Source organism: Salvelinus alpinus, chromosome 12 (assembly GCF_045679555.1).
Source record: "Salvelinus alpinus chromosome 12, SLU_Salpinus.1, whole genome shotgun sequence".
In the NCBI taxonomy this organism is placed as follows: Eukaryota; Metazoa; Chordata; class Actinopteri; order Salmoniformes; family Salmonidae; genus Salvelinus; species Salvelinus alpinus.
In genome coordinates, this window is record NC_092097.1 from 60,863,291 (window position 1) to 60,889,882 (window position 26,592).

A 26,592-nucleotide genomic window follows, 5' to 3' on the forward strand; every position below is an offset into this window, starting at 1 on the left:
TCTGGTAACCTAGAGGGACCCGCTCTGTCTGGTAACCTAGAGGGACCCACTCTGTCTGGTAACCTAGAGGGACCCGCAGACCCACTCTGTCTGGTAACCCTGTTGGTTTAGTCTACTTCTGTTCTCCTGGAAGCTGTGACCAACCCGTTGGTTAGGATAGGGTGTGATGTTTCACCAAACCCACAGTTCGGTATGTTTTGGGTTTAGAGTTCGGTTTTGATACAGCGGGAAAATGAAATGCTGATAAGTTACTTTGTGCTTATTTAATAAAATAATTCCTGATTCCATATGATCATGAGTCGTGTGTGTGTGTGTGGCCTGATGAGAGCACCATCAGCAAATAACACCACTTTGTATTTACTGAAATGAAAACACCACTATTACTCATCAACAACACTCAAATAAATTGCACTGTGAAATCGATATGTAAATAATATAGGCCTATGCTATGCTTTCCTCTGGAGAGAAAAGTGTGACTCTCCTAAAAGGGGGGTGGCAACGGTACTTGTCATTTCCCACACCAGGGTAATGCGATGGCCGGTCACTTAAGTAGCCCTGGAGACCAATTCATCTGTAGTAAGTGTAACGCAAGGGTGTATTGGCTAATTCATAGACCGCTTCGGCTTTTAGCTTGTTTACATAGAGCGGGTACTACCTGTTTTGCTGAAATGGGTGCAGGAGGGCGAAGTTCTTAAAGTGGCTTGAGCACCTTCACCAGGTGCTGAAAATACACCCTATTCTTCTAAACCACCCCAGAATGGACACACATATCCGTGGCTATTAACACATTGCTCTTGTAGAATCAGCTGCCATGGCTCCTTGAATGCAGATGGGGAGACTTTTAGTATTTTTGTGTTTCTTGATCCGGTGGTAGATGAATGCAGATGGGGAGACTTTTTTAGTAGTTTTGTGTTTCTTGATCCGGTGGTAGATGAATGCAGATGGGGAGACTTTTTTAGTAGTTTTGTGTTTCTTGATCCGGTGGTAGATGAATGCAGATGGGGAGACTTTTAGTAGTTTTGTGTTTCTTGATCCGGTGGTAGATGAATGCAGATGGGGAGACTTTTTTAGTAGTTTTGTGTTTCTTGATCCGGTGGTAGATGAATGCAGATGGGGAGACTTTTTTAGTAGTTTTGTGTTTCTTGATCCGGTGGTAGATGAATGCAGATGGGGAGACTTTTTTAGTAGTTTTGTGTTTCTTGATCCGGTGGTAGATGAATGCAGATGGGGAGACTTTTAGTAGTTTTGTGTTTCTTGATCCGGTGGTAGATGAATGCAGATGGGGAGACTTTTTTAGTAGTTTTGTGTTTCTTGATCCGGTGGTAGATGAATGCAGATGGGGAGACTTTTTTAGTAGTTTTGTGTTTCTTGATCCGGTGGTAGATGAATGCAGATGGGGAGACTTTTAGTAGTTTTGTGTTTCTTGATCCGGTGGTAGATGAATGCAGATGGGGAGACTTTTTTAGTAGTTTTGTGTTTCTTGATCCGGTGGTAGATGAATGCAGATGGGGAGACTTTTTTAGTAGTTTTGTGTTTCTTGATCCGGTGGTAGATGAATGCAGATGGGGAGACTTTTTTAGTAGTTTTGTGTTTCTTGATCCGGTGGTAGATGAATGCAGATGGGAAGACTTTTAGTAGTTTTGTGTTTCTTGATCCGGTGGTAGAGATACTGGGGTGATGTTGTAAATATGTCAATGTAGTTGAGGTGTTGGCAGCTGCTTAGTCTATTCTCGTTGAGCGTTGTGACATACTGTTAACGTTTTACATACATTAATATATATATACAGTACCAGTCAAGTTTGGACACATCTACTCATTCCAGGGTTTTTCTTTATTTTTACTCTTTGAAATAACACATAACAAGTGTTAAAACAAATCAAAATATATCTGAGATTCTTCAAAGTAGCCACCCTTTGCCTTGATGACAGCTTTGCACACTTGCATTCTCTCAACCAGCTTCATGAGGTAGTCACCTGGAAGGCTGCATTCTGCAACTGCAAGGCAGTTGTGTTGTGACAAGGTAGGGGTGGTATACAGAAGATAGCCCTATTTGGTAAAAGACCAAGTCCATATTATGGCAAGAACGGCTCAAATAAGCAAAGAGAAACGACAGTCCATCGTTACTTTAAGACATGACGCTCAGTCAATACAGAAGTGCAGTCGCAAAAACTAAGTGCTATGATGAAACTGGCTCTCATGAGGACAGACACAGGAAGGAAGACCCAGAGTTCCCTCTGCTGCAGAGGATAAGTTCATTAGAGTTAACTGCACCTCAGAATGCAGCCCAAATAAATGGTTCACAGAGTTTAAGTAACAGACACATCTCAACATCAACTGTTCAGAGGAGACTGTGTGAATCAGGCCTTCATGGTGGACTTGCTGCAAAGAACCCACAACTAAAGGACACCAATAAGAAGAGGAGGCTTGGGCCAAGAAACACGAGCAATGGACATTAGACCTGTGGAAATCTGTCCTTTTGGTTCGATGATTCCAAATTTGAGATTTTTGCTTCCAACCGCTGTCTTTGTGAGACGCAGAGTAGGTGAACAGATTATCTCCGCATGTATGGTTCCACAGGTGGTGTTATTGTGTGGAGGTGCTTTGCTGGTGACACTGCCTGTGATTTATTTAGAATTCAAGGCACACTTAACCAGCATGTCTACCACAGCTTTCTGCAGCGATCTGCCATCCCTTCTCCAGGCAAGGGCTATTTGACCAAGGAGAGTGCTGCATCAGGTGACCTGGCCTCCACAATCACCTGACCTCAACCCAATTGAGATGGTTTGGGATGAGTCGGACCGCAGAGTGAAGGAAAAGCAGCCAACAAGTGCTCAGCATATGTGGGAACTCCTTCAAGACTGTTGGAAAAGCATTCCAGGTGAAGCTGGTTGAGAGAATGCCAAGAGTGTGCAAAGCTGTCATCAAGGCAAAGTGTGGCTACTTTGAAGAATCTCAAATATAAAATATATATGATTTGTTGAAAACTTTTTGGTTACTACATAATTCCATGTGTTATTTCATAGTTTTGATGTCTTCACTATTATTCTACAATGTAAAAATAAAGAAAAACCCTTGAATGAGTCGGAGTGTCCAAACATTTGACTGGTACTGTATATATTTTGAGTATTCATTCGGATTCCTTGTACTGAACGGTTTGGTTGAAATACGTGCTTTGTTCCACATATTACTTTGTATATATCATGTTGTATTTTCTTGTGGTTACTGTAGTATTTACGACCATAGACTAACTTTATTTCTTGTGTTCCCTACAGTTCTACCTCCAGGACACTAAAAGCAGTAACGGGACGTTCATCAACAGCCAGCGTCTGAGCCGGGGGTCCGAGGAAAGCCCCCCCTGCGAGGTCCTCTCTGGCGACACCATCCAGTTTGGGGTTGACGTCACAGAGAACACGCGCAAAGGTACACACACACACACACACACACACACACACACACACACACACACACACACACACACACACACACACACACACACACAACGATGATGTCAAGTATATGGTAAACAAAAGTGTATGGATAGTACACCAGAGTTGTAGAGGGATACCGACATGTTCCTGAGAGTCTAATCTTTCAGTGATTGGGTCATACTATTAATATTGGGTCGTAGTTGAATATTATCGTAAACGGTTCAAGTTAGAGGGACACGTTATTGGGAATATAACTTCTGTTTTACATTTCTATCGTGTCTATCAGAGGTTACTCTGGTGTCTAGTCTTAAAGCCCTCAGTTGTGTTAAATAGGGGCATTCTGGGAAATACGTCCACCACTATGGTACATGTAGGGGCCTACACAACCGTAAGGGCTACGTCCCAATTATCCCTCCTTCCTCCCAAAGTCTACACTTGCTCCCATATCCCTTCACTGATTTATTTTTGTATAGGAAATAACTGATTTAACAAATATGGTAGAAACTAACCCGTAGGGGTGTAACAGTGCATGTATTGCTACTGAACTGTTCGGTGCGGGGACCTCTGTTAGGTCCGCACTGTGAACCCATGTAAATACATAAAAAAATATATATATTTATAAAATAGAACCACTAGGCCTATAGGATATGCCTATACGCTGAGTTCTGGGCTTATGCCTCTTGAGTAAATCTGAGCTGAAAAAAAACTTCAGGCTATTCCACTAAAACTAGAGCCCACTTTTTAATCAACATTTTAATCTTAATTGTCTTATTAGACTGGACCTGCTGTATTAGACTGGACCTGCTGTATTAGACTGGACCTGCTGTATTAGACTGGACCTGCTGTATTAGACTGGACCTGCTGTAGTAGACTGGACCTGCTGTAGTAGACTGGACCTGCTGTGTTAGACTGGACCTGCTGTAGTAGACTGGACCTGCTGTAGTAGACTGGACCTGCTGTGTTAGACTGGACCTGCTGTATTAGACTGGACCTGCTGTGTTAGACTGGACCTGCTGTATTAGACTGGACCTGCTGTATTAGACTGGACCTGCTGTAGTAGACTGGACCTGCTGTATTAGACTGGACCTGCTGTGTTAGACTGGACCTGCTGTATTAGACTGGACCTGCTGTAGTAGACTGGACCTGCTGTATTAGACTGGACCTGCTGTATTAGACTGGACCTGCTGTATTAGACTGGACCTGCTGTGTTAGACTGGACCTGCTGTATTAGACTGGACCTGCTGTATTAGACTGGACCTGCTGTGTTAGACTGGACCTGCTGTATTAGACTGGACCTGCTGTATTAGACTGGACCTGCTGTGTTAGACTGGACCTGCTGTATTAGACTGGACCTGCTGTATTAGACTGGACCTGCTGTGTTAGACTGGACCTGCTGTATTAGACTGGACCTGCTGTATTAGACTGGACCTGCTGTAGTAGACTGGACCTGCTGTAGTAGACTGGACCTGCTGTATTAGACTGGACCTGCTGTATTAGACTGGACCTGCTGTATTAGACTGGACCTGCTGTATTAGACTGGACCTGCTGTAGTAGACTGGACCTGCTGTAGTAGACTGGACCTGCTGTATTAGACTGGACCTGCTGTAGTAGACTGGACCTGCTGTATTAGACTGGACCTGCTGTATTAGACTGGACCTGCTGTGTTAGACTGGACCTGCTGTATTAGACTGGACCTGCTGTAGTAGACTGGACCTGCTGTAGTAGACTGGACCTGCTGTATTAGACTGGACCTGCTGTAGTAGACTGGACCTGCTGTAGTAGACTGGACCTGCTGTAGTAGACTGGACCTGCTGTAGTAGACTGGACCTGCTGTAGTAGACTGGACCTGCTGTAGTAGACTGGACCTGCTGTAGTAGACTGGACCTGCTGTGTGTTGGTCTGCCTGTATTAGACTGGACCTGCTGTATTAGACTGGACCTGCTGTGTGTTGGTCTGCCTGTATTAGACTGGACCTGCTGTATTAGACTGGACCTGCTGTATTAGACTGGACCTACTGTATTAGACTGGACCTACTGTATTAGACTGGACCTGCTGTGTGTTGGTCTGCCTGTATTAGACTGGACCTGCTGTGTGTTGGTCTGCCTGTATTAGACTGGACCTGCTGTGTGTTGGTCTGCCTGTATTAGACTGGACCTGCTGTGTGTTGGTCTGCCTGTATTAGACTGGACCTGCTGTATTAGACTGGACCTACTGTATTAGACTGGACCTGCTGTGTGTTGGCCTGCCTGTATTAGACTTGCTGTGTTGGTCTGCCTGTATTAGACTGGACCTGCTGTGTGTTTTCTGCCTGTATTAGACTGGACCTGCTGTGTGTGTTGGTCTGCCTGTATTAGACTGGACCTGCTGTGTTAGACTGGACCTACTGTGTGTTGGTCTGCCTGTATTAGACAGATGTTTACCCTGCTTTAGAGACTGGGTGAATGCAACTTTTACATGTATCTTCTGTGTCATGTTTTCGGAGCCTTATCAGTGAATCTTTACCGTTGGTCATTGTTTGTATAGGATTTTGGTGGTGTTGATGTTAATATAACCTGTTTGTGTGTTCCAGTCACTCATGGCTGCATAGTGTCTACAATCAAGCTGTTTCTACCTGACGGCATGGAGGCTCGACGACGATCAGAGTAAGTAGTAAAGAGTTACTTAAATACTTGCAAGTAGTACTCGTATGTAGCCGATAGTTCTGCGCTCTGGCATTCCCATTCAACTGTTATCAACGAGCAGCGACGGGGCCGCTAGGGGACCAGCGACGGGGCCGCTAGGGGACCAGCGACGGGGCCGCTAGGGGACCAGCGACGGGGCCTCTAGGGGACCAGCGACGGGGCCTCTAGGGGACCAGCGACGGGGCCTCTAGGGGACCAGCGACGGGGCCTCTAGGGGACCAGCGACGGGGCCTCTAGGGGACCCAGCGACGGGGCCTCTAGGGGACCCAGCGACGGGGCCTCTAGGGGACCCAGCGACGGGGCCGCTAGGGGACCCAGCGACGGGGCCGCTAGGGGACCCAGCGACGGGGCCGCTAGGGGACCCAGCGACGGGGCCGCTAGGGGACCCAGCGACGGGGCCGCTAGGGGACCCAGCGACGGGGCCGCTAGGGACCCAGCGACGGGGCCGCTAGGGGACCCAGCGACGGGGCCGCTAGGGGACCCAGCGACGGGGCCGCTAGGGGACCCAGCGACGGGGCCGCTAGGGGACCCAGCGGCGGGGACTCTTGCTGTAGAAGATGGAGGGAGGAGGAGAGGTAGATGACGAGGAGGTTGGGGGATGACTGAGGCAACTGAGACAGCTGTTCAGCCCCAACCCTGTTTCTGCGTCTCCTCTCAGAGCCCATCTGTGTGCTTAAACAAATATGGTTTCTACTGACAATTGAGATGTACAAGCTGTGGTGTAAGGGGACGACGAGCGGTTAAGAGGCGATCCGTCATTTCAATTAAGACATTAATGAGCGAGCCTGGACTGACGTAGTCAATATAACTATTTGATCAGCACTTTTGAAATGTACAGCGACAGAATTCAAAATAAGGGACTATTTTACAGTATTTTCCCTGTACACCAGGGCTGCACAAGCCTCTCCCTGGAGATCTACCGTCCTGTGGGTTTTCAGTCCAACCCTAATTTAACACACCTGATTCTACTTATAAGCTGCTCTTACAAGACCTTAACTAGCTGAATCAGATACGCTAGATTAGGGTTGGACTGAGAACCTACAGGACAGTAGATCTCCAGGAATAGGGTTGGGGCTGCCCTGCTGTACACCAAGTCAGAACCATAGGATAAATGACGGGGGCATATAAGCAGACAATTATATTTCTCTAAAACAGGTTATAGACTACATGTGCACCACCAAGCCAGAACAGTAGGTGAAGTTAAGAACAAATGATTAGGGTGAGGCACATGGGCTACTAACAGCTTACTACACAACATACACTTACTTTCTTAGCTACATTATACATATCTCCCTGGCATATTACACCATTTATGCAGAAGCATACAAGACATGTTTGGACTCACCTTGTTGTGCTGTGCTCACTTGAACAGGAAGGTGTTGTGGTGGTCCTTCGTGGGCTAATTTTGTCATGAAACTTTGTCGTCCAAGTCTGTTAGTCTCTGGATTTATGGTGCTTTCAAGACAACTGTGAACTCAGGCGGAAATAAACACGGTTGAATCATGACGTCAGTGATCTTCAGGTCGGAGCTCTAGAAAGAGGCCCGAGTTCCCGACTTGGAATTCCGAGTTGGATGACCGTTTCAAAACGTTTTGAAAGCGGCAGAAGTCATGCTGGATTGACAGCATGGCCAATGTTGAATGTTTATAATTTTAAGCTTGGAAAAGAGACCCTTAAACCCAGACTTGGATCACACAGCTACTCCACTGAATAGCAGGCTAATGATTGCTTTACAATGCTTGCAGTTAGCCACTGATTCCCTTCCAGACCACTCATTGTTGAATTTGCCATTTCCAACTTCTTGTGTAATGTTTATGTCTAATGGCCGATGAGCACCGATATGTTTTATCTAGAATTTATATTTATATGACAAGGATTGCTAAGGATTTGCCAGTAGATTGTCGACTTGATTCATGATGATGACTGCGAACTAAGACTTTGAAAGTATGATGTTGACATGATCAGTCCAATCAAAGCTACTGTACATGTAACGTGATTTGACGTCATTTTATCTGTGGCCAATGACCTTCTGTGGCCAATGGCCTTCTTGGATGGGCACTTCTAATGTAATTCTATGGCAGCACCCAAGGGGCTAGAATTTTCGAGCTCTCCCTGTCGATTTTGCGGTGACGTAGTGTCGCCATGAGTGAACTGAACACTGAGCCAATCACGACTTTACTAGAGAACTCTTACGCTCCATATTTCCCGCCGCCCCACCACCACCACCACCACAGAAAGCACTGAACTAGGCTGAAACACCTGCATTTTGGAGCTGCCATACTCAAGAAAACAAAAAAGAGACCGTGTTTTTTGTATGCTGCTTTATTAACGTAATTATTATTATTATTTTTTTTTTCATTGTTTGCAAACACTTGTGGCGCACCAAAAAATACAATATGACTGGTCGCCACTTCCAGCAGCATCTGGTCTCCCATCCAGGGACCGACCCTACTTAACTTCAGAGGCACGCCAACAGTGGAATGCAGGGTGGTATGCTGCTGGCATTAACTGGCTGTTGCTGTTGACCCCTGCCCTCCTATCGCTCTCTCTCTCCCTCCCTCTGTTGTTGCTGTTGACCCCTGCCCTCCTATCGCTCTCTGTGCCTCGACACAATCCTGTCTCGGAGCTCTACTGAAAATTCCTTCGCCCTCATGGTTTGGTTTTTGCTCTGACATGCACTTTCAACTTTGGGACCTTTATATAGACAGTTGTGTGCCTTTCCAAATCATGTCCAGTCAATTGAATTGACCACAGGTGGACTCCAAGTTGTAGAAACATCTCAAGGATGATCAATGGAAACAGGATGCACCTGAGCTCAATTTCGAGTCTCATAGCAAAGGGTCTGAATACTTACAATTGAAGTCGGAAGTTTACATACACCTTAGCCAAATACATTTAAACTCAGTTTTTCACAATTCCTGACATTTAATCCTAGTAAAAATTCCCTGTCTCAGGTCAGTTAGGATCACCACTATATTTTAAGAATGTGAAATGTCAGAATAATAGTAGAGTGATTTATTTCAGCTTATATTTCTTTCATCACATTCCCAGTGGGTCAGAAGTTTACATACTCAATTAGTATTTGGTAGCATTGCCTTTAAATTGTTTAACTTGGGTCAAACGTTTCGGATAACCTTTCACAAGCTTCCCACAATACGTTGGGTTAATTTTGGCCCATTCCTCCTCACAGAGCTGGTGTAACGGAGTCAGGTTTGTAGGCCTCCTTGCTCGCACACGCATTTTCAGTTCTGCCCACACATTTTCTATAGGATTGAGGTCAGGGCTTTGTGATGGCCACTCAATACCTTGACTTTGTTGTCCTTAAGCCATTTAGCCACAATGTTGGAAGTATGCTTGGGGTCATTGTCCATTTGGAAGACTCATTTGTGACTAAGCTTTAACTTCCTGACTGATGTCTTGAGATGTTGCTTCAATATATCCACATAATTTCCCTTTCTCATGATGCCATCTATTTTGTAAAGTGCACCAGTCCCTCCTGCAGCAAAGCACCCCCACAACATGATGCTGACACCCCCGTGCTTCACGGTTGGGATGGTGTTCTTCGGCTTGCAAGCCTCCCCCTTTTTCCTCCAAACACAACAATGGTCATTATGGCCAAACAGTTCTATTTTTGTTTCATCAGTCCAGAGGACATTTCTCCAAAAAGTTTGTTCTTTGTCCCCATGTGCAGTTGCAAACCGTAGTCTGGCTTTTTTATGGCGGTTTTGGAGCAGTGGCTTCTTCCTTGCTGAGCGGCCTTTCAGGTTATGTCGATATAGGACTCGTTTTACTGTGGATATAGATACTTTTGTACCTGCTTCCTCCAGCATCTTCACAAGGTCCTTTGCTGTTCTGGGATTGCTTTGCACTTTTCGCACCAAAGTACGTTCATCTCTAGGAGACAGCCCGCGTCTCCTTCCTGAGCGGTGTGACGCCTGCGTGGTCCCATGGTGTTTATACTTGCGTACTATTGTTTGTACAGATGAACGTGGTACCTTCAGGCGTTTGAAAATTGCTCCCAAGGATGAACCAGACTTGTGGAGGTCTACAATTTTTTTTTTTGAGGTCTTGGCTGCTTTCTTTAGATTTTCCCATGATGCCAAGCAAAGAGGCACTGAGTTTGAAGGTAGGCCTTGAAATACATCCACAGGTACACCTCCCATTGACTCAAATGATGTCAATTAGCCTATCAGAAGCTTCTAAAGCCATGACATCATTTTCTGGAATTTTCCAAGCTTTTTAAAGGCACAGTCAACTTAGTGTTTATAAACCTCTGACCCACTGGAATTGTGATACAGTGAATTTCAAGTTAAATAATCTGTCTGTAAACAATTGTTGGAAAAATTACTTGTCATGCACAAAGTAGATGTCCTAACCGACTTGCCAAAACTATAGTTTGTTAACAAGAAGTGTGGTTGAAAAAGGAGTTTTAATAACTCCAACCTAAGTGTTTGTCAACTTCTGACTTCAACTGTATGTAAATAAGGTATTTCTGTATCTTTAAAAAAAAAAATTTTTGCAAAAATGTCTAAACCTGTTTTTGCTTTGTCATTATGGGGTGTGTAGATTGAGAAACCCAACTTAATATTTTAGAATCAGGCTGTTACGTAACACAAAATAACTTTTTGGTTTTTGCCACATACCCATTTTGGCACGTGAGCACTTTTCAAAACTACTGTTCTGAACTTTTACGAAAGCTCTAAATCACTTTAAATCGGGATTAAAAGGACATTGTTGTGCAAGCTTGTGCGTTCCTCTGAAATATATTTCTATTGTGAGGACAGCCAGATGTTCTATTTGTATGGGACTCACCTGTCACAGGTTTTGTTCGTTTTTGAGTCATTGTGAAATGGAATGCCGTCCAACCTGTGTCCTGTTGTTCACCTGTAGAGAACCGTGTTATATCTGTACTGGTTTATGTAACCGCAGTGTTTTTGTGGACCACAAAGTCAGACAGACACAGGTCCAACTGCTGTTGTCCTCCTCCAGTTTTACAACATATCTTTCTCTTTATGAACATCACAAGAGATACATCCTTATCATTTGCAGTTAGCTTAGCACATAGGCAGTAAAATGTTGAGGAAACCTGAGGGACAATCTGTGTATGGGAGCTCTTTGACTCTTCCACCTGGGAGGGGCAGGTACAGTGGGGAGGTTGTTCCTGCTTTGCTGTGTGTGTGTGTGTGAGTGATTGTGACAGGCTGGTTTGAAAATACAGAAGTAGTGTTATCTTGCTTTGAGAGAACGGAGGTAGTTGAACTGAAGTTCCTCGTTGATCAACTAACGGGGCTATTACTGACTGGTCTGAAGAGACTATCTGTCTACTTATTGTGGTTGGAGCTTACCTGGTTGCGTGAAGCCAAGTGCTTATCAGGTAACCTGACGTGTGTGTGTGTGTGTATCAGTGCTTGCAAGTCAATACCTTTTTGTTCATGTGTAGGTTGAGCTTGAGACGGGTAAGTGTGGCTGAAATGACTAGGAAGGAAGTCCTGATGCTGTTTTTCCAGCAGCATGTAGTAGACTGTAAAGTAGAGCAGTAGACTACAGCGGTGTCACTGTTATCACAATGAGCCTGTAGGTTTTGTCTGTCTGTTTTGACTCTGTGCCAGCACCGGTACAACCCAGCTAGAACTGGAATGAAACCTGCTAGCACACTGGAGGGTAGTGTTAGGTCATGTCTGTTTTGACTCTGTGCCAGCACCTGTACAACCCAGCTAGAACTAGAGTGAAACCTGTTAGCACGCTTTGGAGTATAGCACAACACCAGTAAGAGGCCAGGTAAGTGATTAGGGCACAGGGCTAGTTTAATAGCATGAGATGCCCATGCAATGTAAAGGTCAACCAACTGTTGGCAGGATAGGGAGGGGAAAGTTGAACTTTCACAACAATCTTGTTCCTTTTGACATAATTATTATTAATAAAAATAAAACAAAAGGTATTTAAAGGAGCAAAATCAATCCTGTTTAGTCTTTTAACTTGTAGATTATCACGAAGGTGAACATCTGTTTTACAGTAGTTATACAGATTATCATGAAGGTAAACATCTGTTTTACAGTAGTTATAGAGATTATCACGAAGGTAAACATCTGTTTTACAGTAGTTATAGAGATTATCACGAAGGTAAACATCTGTTTTACAGTAGTAATAGAGATTATCACGAAGTTAAACATCTGTTTTACGGTGGAGTTATAGAGATTATCACGAAGGTAAACATCTGTTTTACGGTGGAGTTATAGAGATTATCACGAAGGTAAACATCTGTTTTACGGTGGAGTTATAGAGATTATCACGAAGGTAAACATCTGTTTTACAGTAGTTATACAGATTATCACGAAGGTAAACATCTGTTTTACGGTGGAGTTATACAGATTATCACGAAGGTAAACATCTGTTTTACGGTGGAGTTATAGAGATTATCACGAAGGTAAACATCTGTTTTACATTAGTTACACAGATTATCACGAAGGTAAACATCTGTTTTACGGTGGAGTTAGAGATTTCAGGCGTGAAAAGCGTCTGGAAAGAGGAGCTTCATAAATAGATGAATATTATGTCTACAGTTGTGATTCTATAACGGGGTCGTGATGGAAACTTAACCTTTTCTTTATAGGTTTCTTTGTTTGTGCCACTTGCCAGTCACCGCATTTATTTAGGCTAAATTGTTTGTGCCACTTGCCAGTCACCATATTTTATTCATGCAAATCATGAACCTGATTTGATCTAGGAAATGGGGAGGAAGTGTTCCAGGTTGCCATGGAGCTAGTGAAACACTGAAAAGGTTAGGTTGTGTAAAAGGGATTTTCAGGTGAACAAAAGAGAAGCGCAGTCGCAGATATAGTCTATCATAAACTATTTAGTTTTAATTAAAAGTTGCGACAGGGAGACTCCTCTCAGCACAGAAGCAGAGAAAATGTCGAATGGGTGTTTTCTGACAAGGCATTGTAAATATTAAATCAGACAGCACCAAATGTTCTCTAAACATCAGCCAGAGAGGCTATACAATGTCACATCAGCTGATTACACAATCACACAGACATTTATCAGTGTGTCCCCGGCCAAGTCTGGAGCCCAACTTGAACGTTCAACACTTGGGAGACGTTTGATACTGGCAGTGAAACTAGTCCAAGGTTGAACATAAGTACTCAGTTACTGGAGACGAATCAATATCAAATCATTCCCATTTTAAACTGTGTTTCTGTGTATATACTGTCATACAATATGTTCTAGTAGTCTAAATCAGTGTTTCATGGATCGTTCCTCCGGAGTTGCAGTACAGATCTAGGTGGGTAGTATTCAGCAGGCGCAAAAAAATCTATAATTACTTAGTGTATCGACAACGTCCCCACAGTGACCGTAAGTACATGCCACGAAGGCTAGAGCTGCCGCTTTCAAGTCGCGGGACACTAATCTGGACGCTTGTAAGAAATCCCGCTACGACTTCCGCCGAGCCATCAGGGCGACGCGTCAATACTAACATTGAACCCTACTCCACCGACTCTGACGTTCAACATATGTGGCAGTTCTTGCAAACTATCACGGATTGCAAAAGGAAACCCAGCCGCGATCTGCCGAGCGACGCGAGCCTACCAGACGAGCTAAGGCAAGCAACACTGAACCATGCATGAGAGTACCAGCTATTACGGACGACTGATTTCACTTCGATTTTGCTCCATGAAATGCTTTAAAAGGCTGACCATGGCTCACATCAACACCATCATCCCAGACACCCTAGACCTACTCCAATTCGCCTACCGTCCCAACAGATCCACAGATGACACAATATTTATTGAACTCCACACTGCCCTCTCCGACCTGGACAAGAGGAAGAAAATGAGAATGCTGTTCATTGACTACAGCTCAGCATTCAACACCATAGTGCCCTCCCAAGTTAATCACCCAGCTCAGGATCCTGGGACTAAACACCTCCCCCTGCAACTGGATCCTGGACTTCCTGACGTGCCACCCCCAGGTGGTAATGGTAGGCAACAATGCATCCGCCATGCTGATCCTCAACACAGGGGCCCCTCAGGGGTGTGTGCTTAGTCCCTTCCTGTACTCCCTGTTCACCCACGACTGCGTGGCTGCGCAGGACTCCAACACCATGTTTGACATAACGGTGGTAGGAATGTTCACCGGCCATCGGGCAGCCTACAGGGAGATCAGAGACCTGGCATATCTATCCTGTTGTCTAGTCACTTTACCCCTACCTACAGTATACTGGTGCTAGACCAACTTCTCCCTTAATGTCAGCAAGACAAAGGAGGTGATGGTGGACTACAGGAAACGGAAGGGCAAGCACGCCCCCATCCACATTGATGGGGCGTTAGCGGCAGCGGGTTGAGAGCTTCAAGAGTGGGTGGGGAGTACTGCCCAGTACATCGCTGGGGCTGAGATTCCTGCCGTCCAGGACCTCTATACCAGGCGGTGTCAGAGGAAGGGACAAAATATTGTTAGACTGTTCTCTCTGCTTCCACACGGTAAGCGTTACCGAAATTAATTTAATATTATATAATTTTTTTATTGTGTCAAATAGCCAATTGGCAACCCATCCCTTATTGGATTAATATACACATTAACAAACATAACGATAATTCACTATGGTAATTAAATGATAACAAACTGGACCCTGAACAGCAATCCCCAAGCCATAAGTCTGCTAAATGGACCCGGACTACCTGCATTGACAATTTCCTTTTATTACTAACGCCCCTGCACTGACTCTCTCTCTCTCTCTCTCTCTCTCTCTCTATATATATATATATATATATATATATATATATATATATATATATTACACACACACACACACACTGCTCTTTACTCACACATACTGATACTTTCACACTCACCACACACGCTGCTTTACCCCTACCTAGAGTATACTGCTGTTACTGTCTATTATCTATCCTTTACCCCTACCTACAGTATACTGCTGTTACTGTCTATTATCTATCATTTACCCCTACCTACAGTATACTGCTGCTACTGTCTATCTATCCTGTTGCCTCGTCACTTTACCCCTACCTATATGTACATAGCTACCTCAATTACCTCGTACCCCTGCACATTGACCCGATAGTGATATTACCTTGTACTAGTGATATTGCCATGCTTTTAACTGGTGGTGCTCCCTGTATATAGCCATGTTATCAGCTGGTGGTGCTCCCTGTATATAGCCATGTTATTAGCTGGTGGTGCTCCCTGTATATAGCCATGTTGTTACCTGGTGGTGCTCCCTGTATATAGCCATGTTATCAGCTGGTGGTGCTCCCTGTATATAGCCATGTTATTAGCTGGTGGTGCTCCCTGTATATAGCCATGCTTTTAACTAGTGGTGCTCCCTGTATATTGCCATGTTATCAGCTGGTGGTGCTCCCTGTATATAGCCATGTTATTAGCTGGTGGTGCTCTCTGTATATAGCCATGTTATTAGCTGGTGGTACTCCCTGTATATAGCCATGTTATTAGCTGGTGGTGCTCCCTGTATATAGCCATGTTATTAGCTGGTGGTGCTCTCTGTATATAGCCATGTTATTAGCTGGTGGTACTCCCTGTATATAGCCATGTTATTAGCTGGTGGTACTCCCTGTATATAGCCATGTTATTACCTGGTGGTACTCTCTGTATATAGCCATGTTATTACCTGGTGGTACTCCCTGTATATAGCCATGTTGTTACCTGGTGGTGCTCCCTGTATATAGCCATGTTATTAGCTGGTGGTGCTCTCTGTATATAGCCATGTTATCAGCTGGTGGTGCTCCCTGTATATAGCCATGTTATTAGCTGGTGGTGCTCTCTGTATATAGCCATGTTATTACCTGGTGGTACTCCCTGTATATAGCCATGTTATTAGCTGGTGGTACTCCCTGTATATAGCCATGTTATTACCTGGTGGTGCTCTCTGTATATAGCCATGTTATTAGCTGGTGGTGCTCCCTGTATATAGCCATGTTATTAGCTGGTGGTACTCCCTGTATATAGCCATGTTATTAGCTGGTGGTGCTCTCTGTATTTAATCGTATCATTAATTTATATATTTTTGTATTTAATTGTGAGTTTCAGCAAGCATTTCACTGTTTGTCAACACCTGTTTTACAAAAGCATGTGACAAATATAAGGTTTGCTTTGAACGGTGTTACGCACGCCTCTGAGAAGAGGGAACGCAACTCCCTGCTACAACTCAACTCTCTGTGAAGTGCAAGAGGTATGGACTGTAGGTGCGAGAAAGGACGACAAAGGCAGAATTTACCGTTTACTAGGATTTATTTTCTTACACGGTAATATGGGGAAAAGGGGCTGGACGGAACCAAAGCAAAGAAAGTAAATATCAAAGTTCCCCCTCTCCTATCTAACCTGCCTACCCACTTAACTTACCTAACTTAGCACCACCTGGTGCCCTAACCAAAATACAGGCGGTGGTCCGCCCAGGTCTTACCTAGTGTGCCTAGACAGTGAATATACTACGGGTATATGTATGCCCGCGGGCCTCTTGCCTAAGCACTCCCAAAGTGCCTTCTCCTTCCCCCCTGGGAACAAATGAAACAGAATAATTATTAACAATTTCACAAACACTTTACAACAAAACTGAGTAAACTAACTCAGGCCACTAAAGAAGCTTTGACAAAGCAACAAACACAGAACTCTCTCTAATGATTTCTCCAAAACATTCAATCTCCCTCTAATCTTTCTCCAAAATATTCAATTCCATCTCTGATCTCCAAATCTCTACTCTCTTCTTCCTGAGCAGAACACTGGCTTTTATCTTCAGGTGGCAATGGTGATTAGAGTCAGCTGCTTCTTGACGAGGGGGCGGGGTCAGCTCCAATCATCAATTAGCCTGGGGTCGACCAATCATCTAGTTGGGGAGTACTTCAGGAAGCCATCTCCTGAAACACACACTCAAATACAAACTAAAACACAGAAACTGGGGAACGTAACAAACAGCACCCTGTGTTACAGCGGTATAGTTTATTTGCCATGTCACAGCAGCTAGCCCAATGACCTCTGGCCTCGAACAGATTTAGGGCCTATAGTTAGACCTTTGATTATAAACGGACTGTGATAGAGCGTTGCACAACTGGCTTAGTCAGTAGTAGAGCTCATTGGCGTTCTCTCTGCCACTAGTGTTGAGGCCTATGCCTACCCCTGGACGGTTGAGGCAGGCAGTGTGGTTTACACTACAGTTGATGGTGTGTTGTGGAGTAGGAGCAGCATCAATAGTGTGTTTACATAATGGAGTGTTTGTCTGATTTTAAGATGTGATTTGGAGTGTGTGTGTTTACCGTAGAGCTTTTGTCCTCTGATGTAAGATCCACAGTAGTACATACGTTTGAGGAGCAGGAAACAACCATGTCATGTTTCTAGTAGGCTCACAGTTACACTCAGTATATGCCTGCATGCACGGTGCCACAGTGACCCAGACACCTGGTTCTCTACTCAGTGCATGGCTGCATGCACGGTGCCACGGTGACCCAGACACCTGGTTCTCTACTCAGTACCTGGCTGCATGCACCGTGCCAAGGTGATCCAGACACCTGGTTCTCTACTCAGTACATGGCTGCATGCACCGTGCCAAGGTGATCCAGACACCTGGTTCTCTACTCAGTGCACGGTGCCACGGTGATCCAGACACCTGGTTCTCTACTCAGTGCACGGTGCCAAGGTGATCCAGACACCTGGTTCTCTACTCAGTACATGGCTGCATGCACGGTGCCACGGTGATCCAGACACCTGGTTCTCTACTCAGTACACGGTGCCACGGTGATCCAGACACCTGGTTCTCTACTCAGTGCACGGTGCCACGGTGATCCAGACACCTGGTTCTCTACTCAGTGCACGGTGCCACGGTGATCCAGACACCTGGTTCTCTACTCAGTACACGGCTGCAAGCACGGTGCAAAGGTGACCCAGACACCTGGTTCTCTACTCAGTACATGGCTGCATGCACGGTGCCAAGGTGACCTAGACACCTGGTTCTGTACTCAGTACATGGCTGCATGCACGGTGCCACGGTGACCCAGACACCTGGTTCTCTACTCAGTGCACGGTGCCACGGTGACCCAGACACCTGGTTCTCTACTCAGTACATGGCTGCATGTACGGTGCCAAGGTGACCTAGACACCTGGTTCTGTACTCAGTACATGGCTGCATGCACGGTGCCACGGTGACCCAGACACCTGGTTCTCTACTCAGTACATGGCTGCATGCACGGTGCCACGGTGACCCAGACACCTGGTTCTCTACTCAGTACATGGCTGCATGCACGGTGCCAAGGTGACCCAGACACCTGGTTTATTCTAATCTACATCCTAATCCGTAGTCTATATGACCAGAGAGAATGCAGAGTGGTGAAATGTATTATTAAATGACCCCATTTTTGTTTTTTAGTCGACTGGTCAATGGTGTGGTCGATTGGCTGATGGTCGACCCGAGATTTCTATAGTCGAGCAATGGCAAATATATATTTAAAAAAATAATTATAATATGGCACATGAGACGAATGTCTGATTCACACCTGTCTGAGTGGACTAATCCATTTAGAGGCAGCGGGGGTGGCCCTCGTATCACCACACCTGTCTGAGTGGACTAATCCATTTAGAGGCCGCGGGGGTGGCCCTCGTATCACCACACCTGTCTGAGTGGACTAATCCATTTAGAGGCCGCGGGGGTGGCCCTCGTATCACCACACCTGTCTGAGTGGACTAATCCATTTAGAGGCAGCGGGGGTGGCCCTCGTATCACCACACCTGTCTGAGTGGACTAATCCATTTAGAGGCCGCGGGGGTGGCCCTCGTATCACCACACCTGTCTGAGTGGACTAATCCATTTAGAGGCAGCGGGGGTGGCCCTCGTATCACCACACCTGTCTGAGTGGACTAATCCATTTAGAGGCAGCGGGGGTGGCCCTCGTATCACCACACCTGTCTGAGTGGACTAATCCATTTAGAGGCAGCGGGGGTGGCCCTGGTATCACCACACCTGTCTGAGTGGACTAATCCATTTAGAGGCAGCGGGGGTGGCCCTCGTATCACCACACCTGTCTGAGTGGACTAATCCATTTAGAGGCAGCGGGGGTGGCCCTCGTATCACCAGTTGTACATTTCACTGTTTTATTACCGTTTCAAATCTACAATGTTTGGTTACGTTCGTTTCTGTTAACGCGTTCAATATATTATATAGTCTTGTCGCTGTAGGAGTGGACGCGTTTGCAGAGAGCACAACCGTAGTCTACACTTGGTTTGTTTTAATTATATTTTATGATTTGTCAATTTTGTTTGGAGCTGCTCCTGTCAGTATAGAAGTAGGACTGGTCTACCTGGCCTGAGTGCACATGTTGGCCTATAAATATACCCATTTTGGGGATTTGACGCTATTTAATATTGTCTTAACTCACTTATATAATGTTGCATGTTTGCTAGCACGATTGGGCTGGACCAAGTTAATAGTTGATACAATGTTTCAAGTTGGTTGCAGACAGGCCATGCTTAGCCAATGTGATTTACAGGATACTTATTTTCATCAGGATATTTTCTACCTGCAGGCTGAAATGTTTTTATTTATTGGCTTTATTGTTGGCTATTTTTACATATTGGCAATAGTTACTTTTAGATTTGTATCATTTTCATTTAGAATTTTTAGTAACCACATTTATTTTGAGATATGAATACTTTTATTAAATGAAACTGTTCCATGAAAATGTCCATATGAAAATCGTAACTGGCACACAGATCAGTAAAAATGGTAGGATAACTTGGCACTGGAAAAGGTTGCCGACCGCTAACAGCAGCAGGTGGAAGGGGTTCGCAAACAGTTGTTATTATTTTATTTTTTTAGGCTATATTGATCTCTGGCTCCCTCCTTTTTAGTAATTTGTGTCTTCAATTTTAATCACAGTGCTTAAAGCGTCAGACAAACTCAGTAGCGAACATATAGTTGATTTTATTCAAACATAGGGTGTACCTAATATGGAAAAATACACCTTTTAATTTTTTTTGGACCAACCAATATTCTTTTGTCGAGAACAGCCCTAGAATGAATGAATAATTTTCTCTGAATCACTAGGCCAGACATACTCAACTGGCGAGCCGCTGTCTGAATCCAGACCCAATACGTACCACGGGTACTGAATTCTTTATTTTGTAGAAGAAGAAAAAACTGGCTTTCAACTTATTGCTGCTGAGTTGTCTCAGTAGAATGGATCCACAAGGTGCAATATTGTGGTTAGTGCACGGGCATTTGTCCTAATGTTGTTCACTGACAGACCTTAGAACTATTTATAGTAACTGAGCTTTAAAATGTTAAATGTCCTCCGCCAGCAAGGGGTGTGAAGAGTTTGGGGTTGTGATTGGAGGGGGGGGGGTTACTACACCGATAAATCAGTCACCTTTGCCTTCTAGGAAATTTGTGTGCTCTGACCTTCCCAAATAGTCCCTGAGTACTGCTGCTACGGCTGTGCTCTGCGGTCACTGGCACTGCACCAACAATACCCACACACACGTCCTAGGGTTGGTTGTATCCAGATATTCATACCGTTTCTGTACCATACCGGGGTATACGGTAGAGGGCTGCATTTCCGCGGGTCCCGACACAGCTCATTTGCGGCAAGTCTGACATTTTTCATGCTGTGAGCAGGCGGTCAGACGGACGACCTGAGATTAAAATATTTTTGTTGTCCCGTAGATTATTTGGAAACTGACATCTTTCTGCTTTGTATGTGTTAGCCTAGACCTACCCTAGGCATACTCATTGGCTGATATAGCCCAGTAATACAGATGGCTTAATATAATGGGCCACGTGAGAATCTCTGATAATTTAACCTATTCAGTTATTTTTGCGCATTTGATATTGCCTTTGTGGCGCAACATTGCTGGGATAATGGCTCCCAAGTGAGCTTTGTCACATGATAACATAGCGGGACTGTGGTTGGGGCCAGTTCGTGCGCTAGTGGGCGGGAGTCCGACAAAAGCCCAGCGGGTGCAGTATGGAAAGCTGCGGGAATGGGGTAAGCAAATCAGTCCTGCGCAGACATCTAGTATACCGTATTACCGGAAGGTCACACAATTACGCACATAACACTTTAGGCAACAGGGATTGAATGTCTCTGCTGTAAACCAAGAAGTTTGATCTTGACATTTAGCCAGCATGTTAGCAAACCAAATGTATAGCTGGATCCCTGAGCTGGATATCATTTATTTGAAACATCTTAGATTTCTTATAGTTATAAGCAGTGGCGTAGCACGGACCCCCCCCAGCCGCCATGAGGCCAAAATATATGCATTATGTATGTGTGTGTGTATATGTGTGTGACCGCGTTTAAAATATATATATATAATTTTTTGAAACGAGATTGAGTCTTACCGTGTGTATTTCGAAATACCCCGGCCTACAGTATACACAGTACATAGCCCAAATACACACTGTTACTGTGCTGACTTCTGTCAATCATTCACAGCACAGAGGTTATCAACTTCCTGCTCTATTTACCTGTTCTGTTCTCCCATTTGGACTGTCAACATTTTAAAAAAATAGTTTAACTATTTATTGACTGTTGTATAAACCTCGCTCTGAACTGAACTCTGACTCTTGACCTCTGTCCTCTCCACAGTGTCATCCAAGCACCTTTACCACTTCCTGTTGATAAGGTAAGGGTTGCTATGCATTCTTCTGTGTGTATGTATGGGGGGGGGGGGGGTGCAATTAGGGTTAGAATTGGGGTAAGTGGTTAGGGTTACGGCATGCTTCCCAACAGAACAGTTCATGCTCATACACTACATAGCCAATAGTATATGCACTAGAGGTGGACCGATTTAATCGGAGTGGACGATTAATTAGGGCCGATTACATTGCACTCCACGAGGAGACTGCGTGGGAGGCTGACTACCTGTTATGCGAGTGCAGCAAGGAGCCAAGGTAAGGTGCTAGCAAACATTAAACTTATCTTATAAAAAAACAATCAATCTTAACATAATCACTAGTTAAATACACGTGGTTGATGATATTACTTGTTTATCTAGCTTGTCCTGCGTTGCATATAATCGATGCGGTGCATATCATTGAATCACAGCCTACTTTGCCAAACGGGTGATTTAACAAGCGCATTTGCGAAAAAAGCACTGTTGTTGCACCAATGTGTACCTAAACATCAATGCCTTTCTTAAAATCAATACACAGAAGTATATTTTTTTTAAACCTGCATATTTAGTTAAAAGAAATTCATGTTAGCAGGCAATATTACACTAGGGAAATTGTGTCACTTCTCTTGCGTTCATTGCACGCAGAGTCAGGGTATATGCAACAGTTTGGCCCGCCTGGCTCGTTGCGAACTAATTTGCCAGATTTTTACGTAATTATGACATAACATTAGATGAAATACTGAACGGTTCCGAATTTCCCTGAAAGAATAAACGTTTTGTTCTCGAAATGATAGTTTCCGGTTTTAACCTTTTTTATTTTTTATTTTTATTTTTTTATTTTACCGTTATTTTACCAGGTAAGTTGACTGAGAACACGTTCTCATTTGCAGCAACGACCTGGGGAATAGTTACAGGGGAGAGGAGGGGGATGAATGAGCCAATTGTAAACTGGGGATTATTAGGTGACCGTGATGGTTGAGGGCCAGATTGGGAATTTAGCCAGGACACCGGGGTTAACACCCCTACTCTTACGATAAGTGCCATGGGATCTTTAATGACCTCAGAGAGTCAGGACACCCGTTTTAACGTCCCATCCGAAAGACGGCACCCTACACAGAGCAGTGTCCCCAATCACTGCCCTGGGGCATTGGGATCTTTGTTTAGACCAGAGGAAAGAGTGCCTCCTACTGGCCCTCCAACACCACTTCCAGCAGCACCTGGTCTCCCATCCAGCCGCACAGCCCTCCATGTGCTCGCCAGAGGTAGCCTGACTGCCATTAGGTACCGAGATGAGATCCTCAGACCCCTTGTGAGACCATATGCTGACACATGCACATTTGTGGCCTGCTGGAGGTCATTTTGCAGGGCTCTGGCAGTGCACCTCCTTGCACAAAGGCGGAGGTAGCGGTCCTGCTGCTGGGTTGTTGCCCTCCTACGGCCTCCTCCACGTCTCCTGATGTACTGGCCTGTCTCCTGGTAGCGCCTCCATGCTCTGGACACTACGCTGACAGACACAGCAAACCTTTTTGCCACAGCTCGCATTGATGTGCCATCCTGGATGAACTGCACTACCTGAGCCACTTGTGTGGGTTGTAGACTCCGTCTCATGCTACCACTAGAGTGAGAGCACCGCCAGCATTCAAAAGTGACCAAAACATCAGCCAGGAAGCATAGGAACTGAGAAGTTGTCTGGTCACCACCTGCAGAATCACTCCTTTTTTGGGGGTGTCTTGCTAATTGCCTATAATTTCCACCTTTTGTCTATTCCATTTGCACAACAGCATGTGAAATTTATTGTCAATCAGTGTTGCTTCCTAAGTGGACAGTTTGATTTCACAGAAGTGTGATTGACTTGGAGTTACATTGTGTTGTTTAAGTGTTCCCTTTATTTTTTTGAGCAGTGTGTATATATATATATATATATATATATATAGTACTTTTCTTTACAAAAAAAATATTTACATTTTTATTTTTAAATCGTCCGATTTAATCTGTTTATTTGAGACTTAATTGATTTTATTGATATTAAGTGTTCATTGAGTATTATTGTCATTATTACAAATATATATATGTAAAAATTGGCAGTTAGGAGCTCGGTAGTGAGTGTTGCAACCGAGGACAGACAATTTTCATGTGGACACCCCTCCAATTCACGGAGGGAAATTGCAGAGATGCTGCAGTCTGACCCAACCACTTGTTCAAAGAAGTGGGGTAGCTTTCGCGAACAGTTCGTCAAGGCAAGAAAAGAAACAAGGGCCTCAGTGAAGATTCCAGAAATGTTGCTGCTGGCTTGTTCAGCACATGAAGCATGGGAAGACTGAAAGCAACATGCAGTCTTCACCGAAGGATGGGGTATGTTGTATTTTCTATTTTAGTCGACAAAAAGTAGCCATGTTTTGCTAACTATAGCTAGCGCTAGCTACTTTGCTGGCTAGCTAGCCTAGCAGCATACTCGTGCAGAGCAAGCAACCAAATAAACTAAAGATCTTTACAACTTTTGATCAAACATTTTGTCAGAAAGAATCATAAGCTTCCCATGTTGGTTACACCAAAGTCTAAGTTTGGTTTCAAGATCCAGCTAGTCAAAATGTTGCAACCGTTGGAGCAGAGTTGAGTACAATAGCTTGGCCAGGCCTGGTACAATAGCTTGGCCAGGCCTACTCAACTCTGCTCAAACGGTTGCAACATTAAATAGTCTATTGTAGTCTCAGTTAATGATATTCCATGTTCATTGATCGGTTTGCACATGTGTAATAAATAGCCCTCTGCTTTGTTTATTTTTCAAGGCACAAACAGGTGAATGGAGACCACACCTGGTTTTGTTCTCTGCCCTACCTCTGCCCCCCAGCCCTACCTCTGCCCCCCAGCCCTACCTCTGCCCCCCAGCACTGCCTGTTCAACATCCCCCAAGCCCTACCTCTGCCACCCAGCCCTACCTCTGCCCCCCAGCACTGCCTGTTCAACATCCCCCAAGCCCTACCTCTGCCCCCAGCACTGCCTGTTCAACAGCCCCCCAGCCCTACCTCTGCCCCCAGCACTGCCTGTTCAACAGCCCCCAAGCCCTACCTCTGCCCCCAGCACTGCCTGTTCAACAGCCCCCCAGCCCTACCTCTGCCCCCAGCACTGCCTGTTCAACAGCCCCCAAGCCCTACCTCTGCCCCCAGCACTGCCTGTTCAACAGCCCCCTTAGCCCTACCTCTGCCACCCAGCCCTACCTCTGCCCCCAGCACTGCCTGTTCAACAGCCCCCTTAGCCCTACCTCTGCCACCCAGCCCTACCTCTGCCCCCAGCACTGCCTGTTCAACAGCCCCCTTAGCCCTACCTCTGCCACCCAGCCCTACCTCTGCCCCCAGCACTGCCTGTTCAACAGACCCCAAGTCCATCTCTCACACTGAGCTGCAGTGCAGAATTGGAAACAATCTCCATGTAGAACCTGGCAAGTTCTATCCTGGGCCCACCTCCAAGAACTAGTCCACTGGCTTGCTCCTCACCCACGCCACAGAGCAGCAGCAGTAGAAACAGGGCTGTGAGCTCCTCAGCGATGCCACAGAGCAGCAGAAGTAGTAGTAGCAGGGCTGTGAGCTCCTCAGCGATGCCACAGAGCAGTATCAGCAGGGCTGTGAGCTCCTCAGCGATGCCACAAGGCAGTAGCAGCAGGAGTGTGAGCTCCTCAGCGATGCCACAAGGCAGTAGCAGCAGGAGTGTGAGCTCCTCAGCGATGCCACAAGGCAGTAGTAGTAGCAGGACTGTGAGAAGGGAGGAAAGAGCTGCAGACTCAGCCCTTGACACATCACTGGCAAAGACATTGCAAATTATTTGAAGACAGACCTCAAAATCTGAAGAACGTCACGCACCGGAGCCACCAGCTTATCCCTGAGGTAAATAAACACAAATAATTTCCCTCTCCTCTACTCTAATCCCCTTTCCTCTCTTCTGTTGTCCCCCCTCCTCTCCTCACCATGTACACTGTTCCCCAGACACTCCTAATGTCTCCCCCTCTTCTCCTCCTCTTCACAGGGCCCTGGCACCTATAGCTGATTTCATGGATGAACTCTCGCCAAAACACCAGAGGAAATCTATCAACATCTGCATGAGATGGTGCGTGACTTCAAGAAGGGGACATGGTTCGAACGACTGGGACCATGAGATTGGGCATGACTTCAAGTAGATGACATGGTTCGAACGACTGGTACCCTGAGATTGTGCATGACTTCAAGAAGAGGACATGGTTCGAACGACTGGGACCATGAGACCATGCATGACTTCAAGAAGAGGACATGGTTCGAACGACTGGGACCATGAGACCGTGCATGACTTCAAGAAGAGGACATGGTTCGAATGACTGAACAATGAGACCGTGCGTGACTTCAAGTAGAGGACATGGTTCGAATGACTGGGGACCATGAGATTGGGCATGACTTCAAGAAGAGGACATGGTTCGAATGACTGGGACCATGAGACCGTGCATGACTTCAAGAAGAGGACATGGTTCGAACGACTGGGACCATGAGACCGTGCATGACTTCAAGTAGAGGACATGGTTCGAACGACTGGGACCATGAGACCGTGCATGACTTCAAGAAGAGGACATGGTTCGAACGACTGGGACCACCACAGTGAAATTAACAACTAGTTCTGTTGTTGTTCAGACATCTCAGGAGTCAGACGCTGTTTTACTATTGTTCCCAACATATTTCTATTCCTCAGTAATATTTGTATCTACACTGAAACTTTGACACTTGTTGTTTACATGTCTGGTCATAGCAGACAAGGTTGTATTGCGTTTTACTTTCAGAAGCCAGAATAAATGTGTATTTTTGTCTGCTGAAAAAGCTCTGTTGGCATTTCTT

At 45.2% G+C, this 26,592-nt stretch overlaps 2 protein-coding genes across 2 annotated transcripts in view; both read left to right on the plus strand.

The window, feature by feature from the left end:
• Positions 1-26,592, plus strand: part of slmapa (sarcolemma associated protein a) — a 152,056-nt gene that overhangs the window by 23,337 nt on the left and 102,127 nt on the right. The window contains exons 2-4 of the mRNA XM_071336989.1: positions 3,273-3,420; positions 5,998-6,070; positions 21,715-21,751. Coding sequence (XP_071193090.1) covers positions 3,273-3,420; positions 5,998-6,070; positions 21,715-21,751 — 258 coding nt within the window. The remainder of the gene's footprint in view (positions 1-3,272; positions 3,421-5,997; positions 6,071-21,714; positions 21,752-26,592) is intronic.
• On the plus strand, positions 21,806-26,574 carry LOC139536451 (uncharacterized). Its single transcript, XM_071336988.1, has 3 exons — positions 21,806-24,094; positions 24,529-25,620; positions 25,760-26,574. The coding sequence occupies exons 1-2, from the start codon at positions 24,044-24,046 to the stop codon at positions 25,135-25,137; spliced, it is 660 nt and encodes a 219-aa protein (XP_071193089.1). The 5' UTR covers positions 21,806-24,043; the 3' UTR covers positions 25,138-25,620; positions 25,760-26,574.

What these genes read in the sequence shown, in the direction of transcription:
- LOC139536451 (XM_071336988.1), top strand. Translation starts at nt 24,044, where the DNA reads ATGAAGCATGGGAAGACTGAAAGCAACATGCAGTCTTCACCGAAGGAT. An exon ending in AGTCTTCACCGAAGGATGGG is followed by an intron (nt 24,095 to 24,528) that starts GTATGTTGTATT and finishes TTATTTTTCAAG; the next exon opens with GCACAAACAGGTGAATGGAG.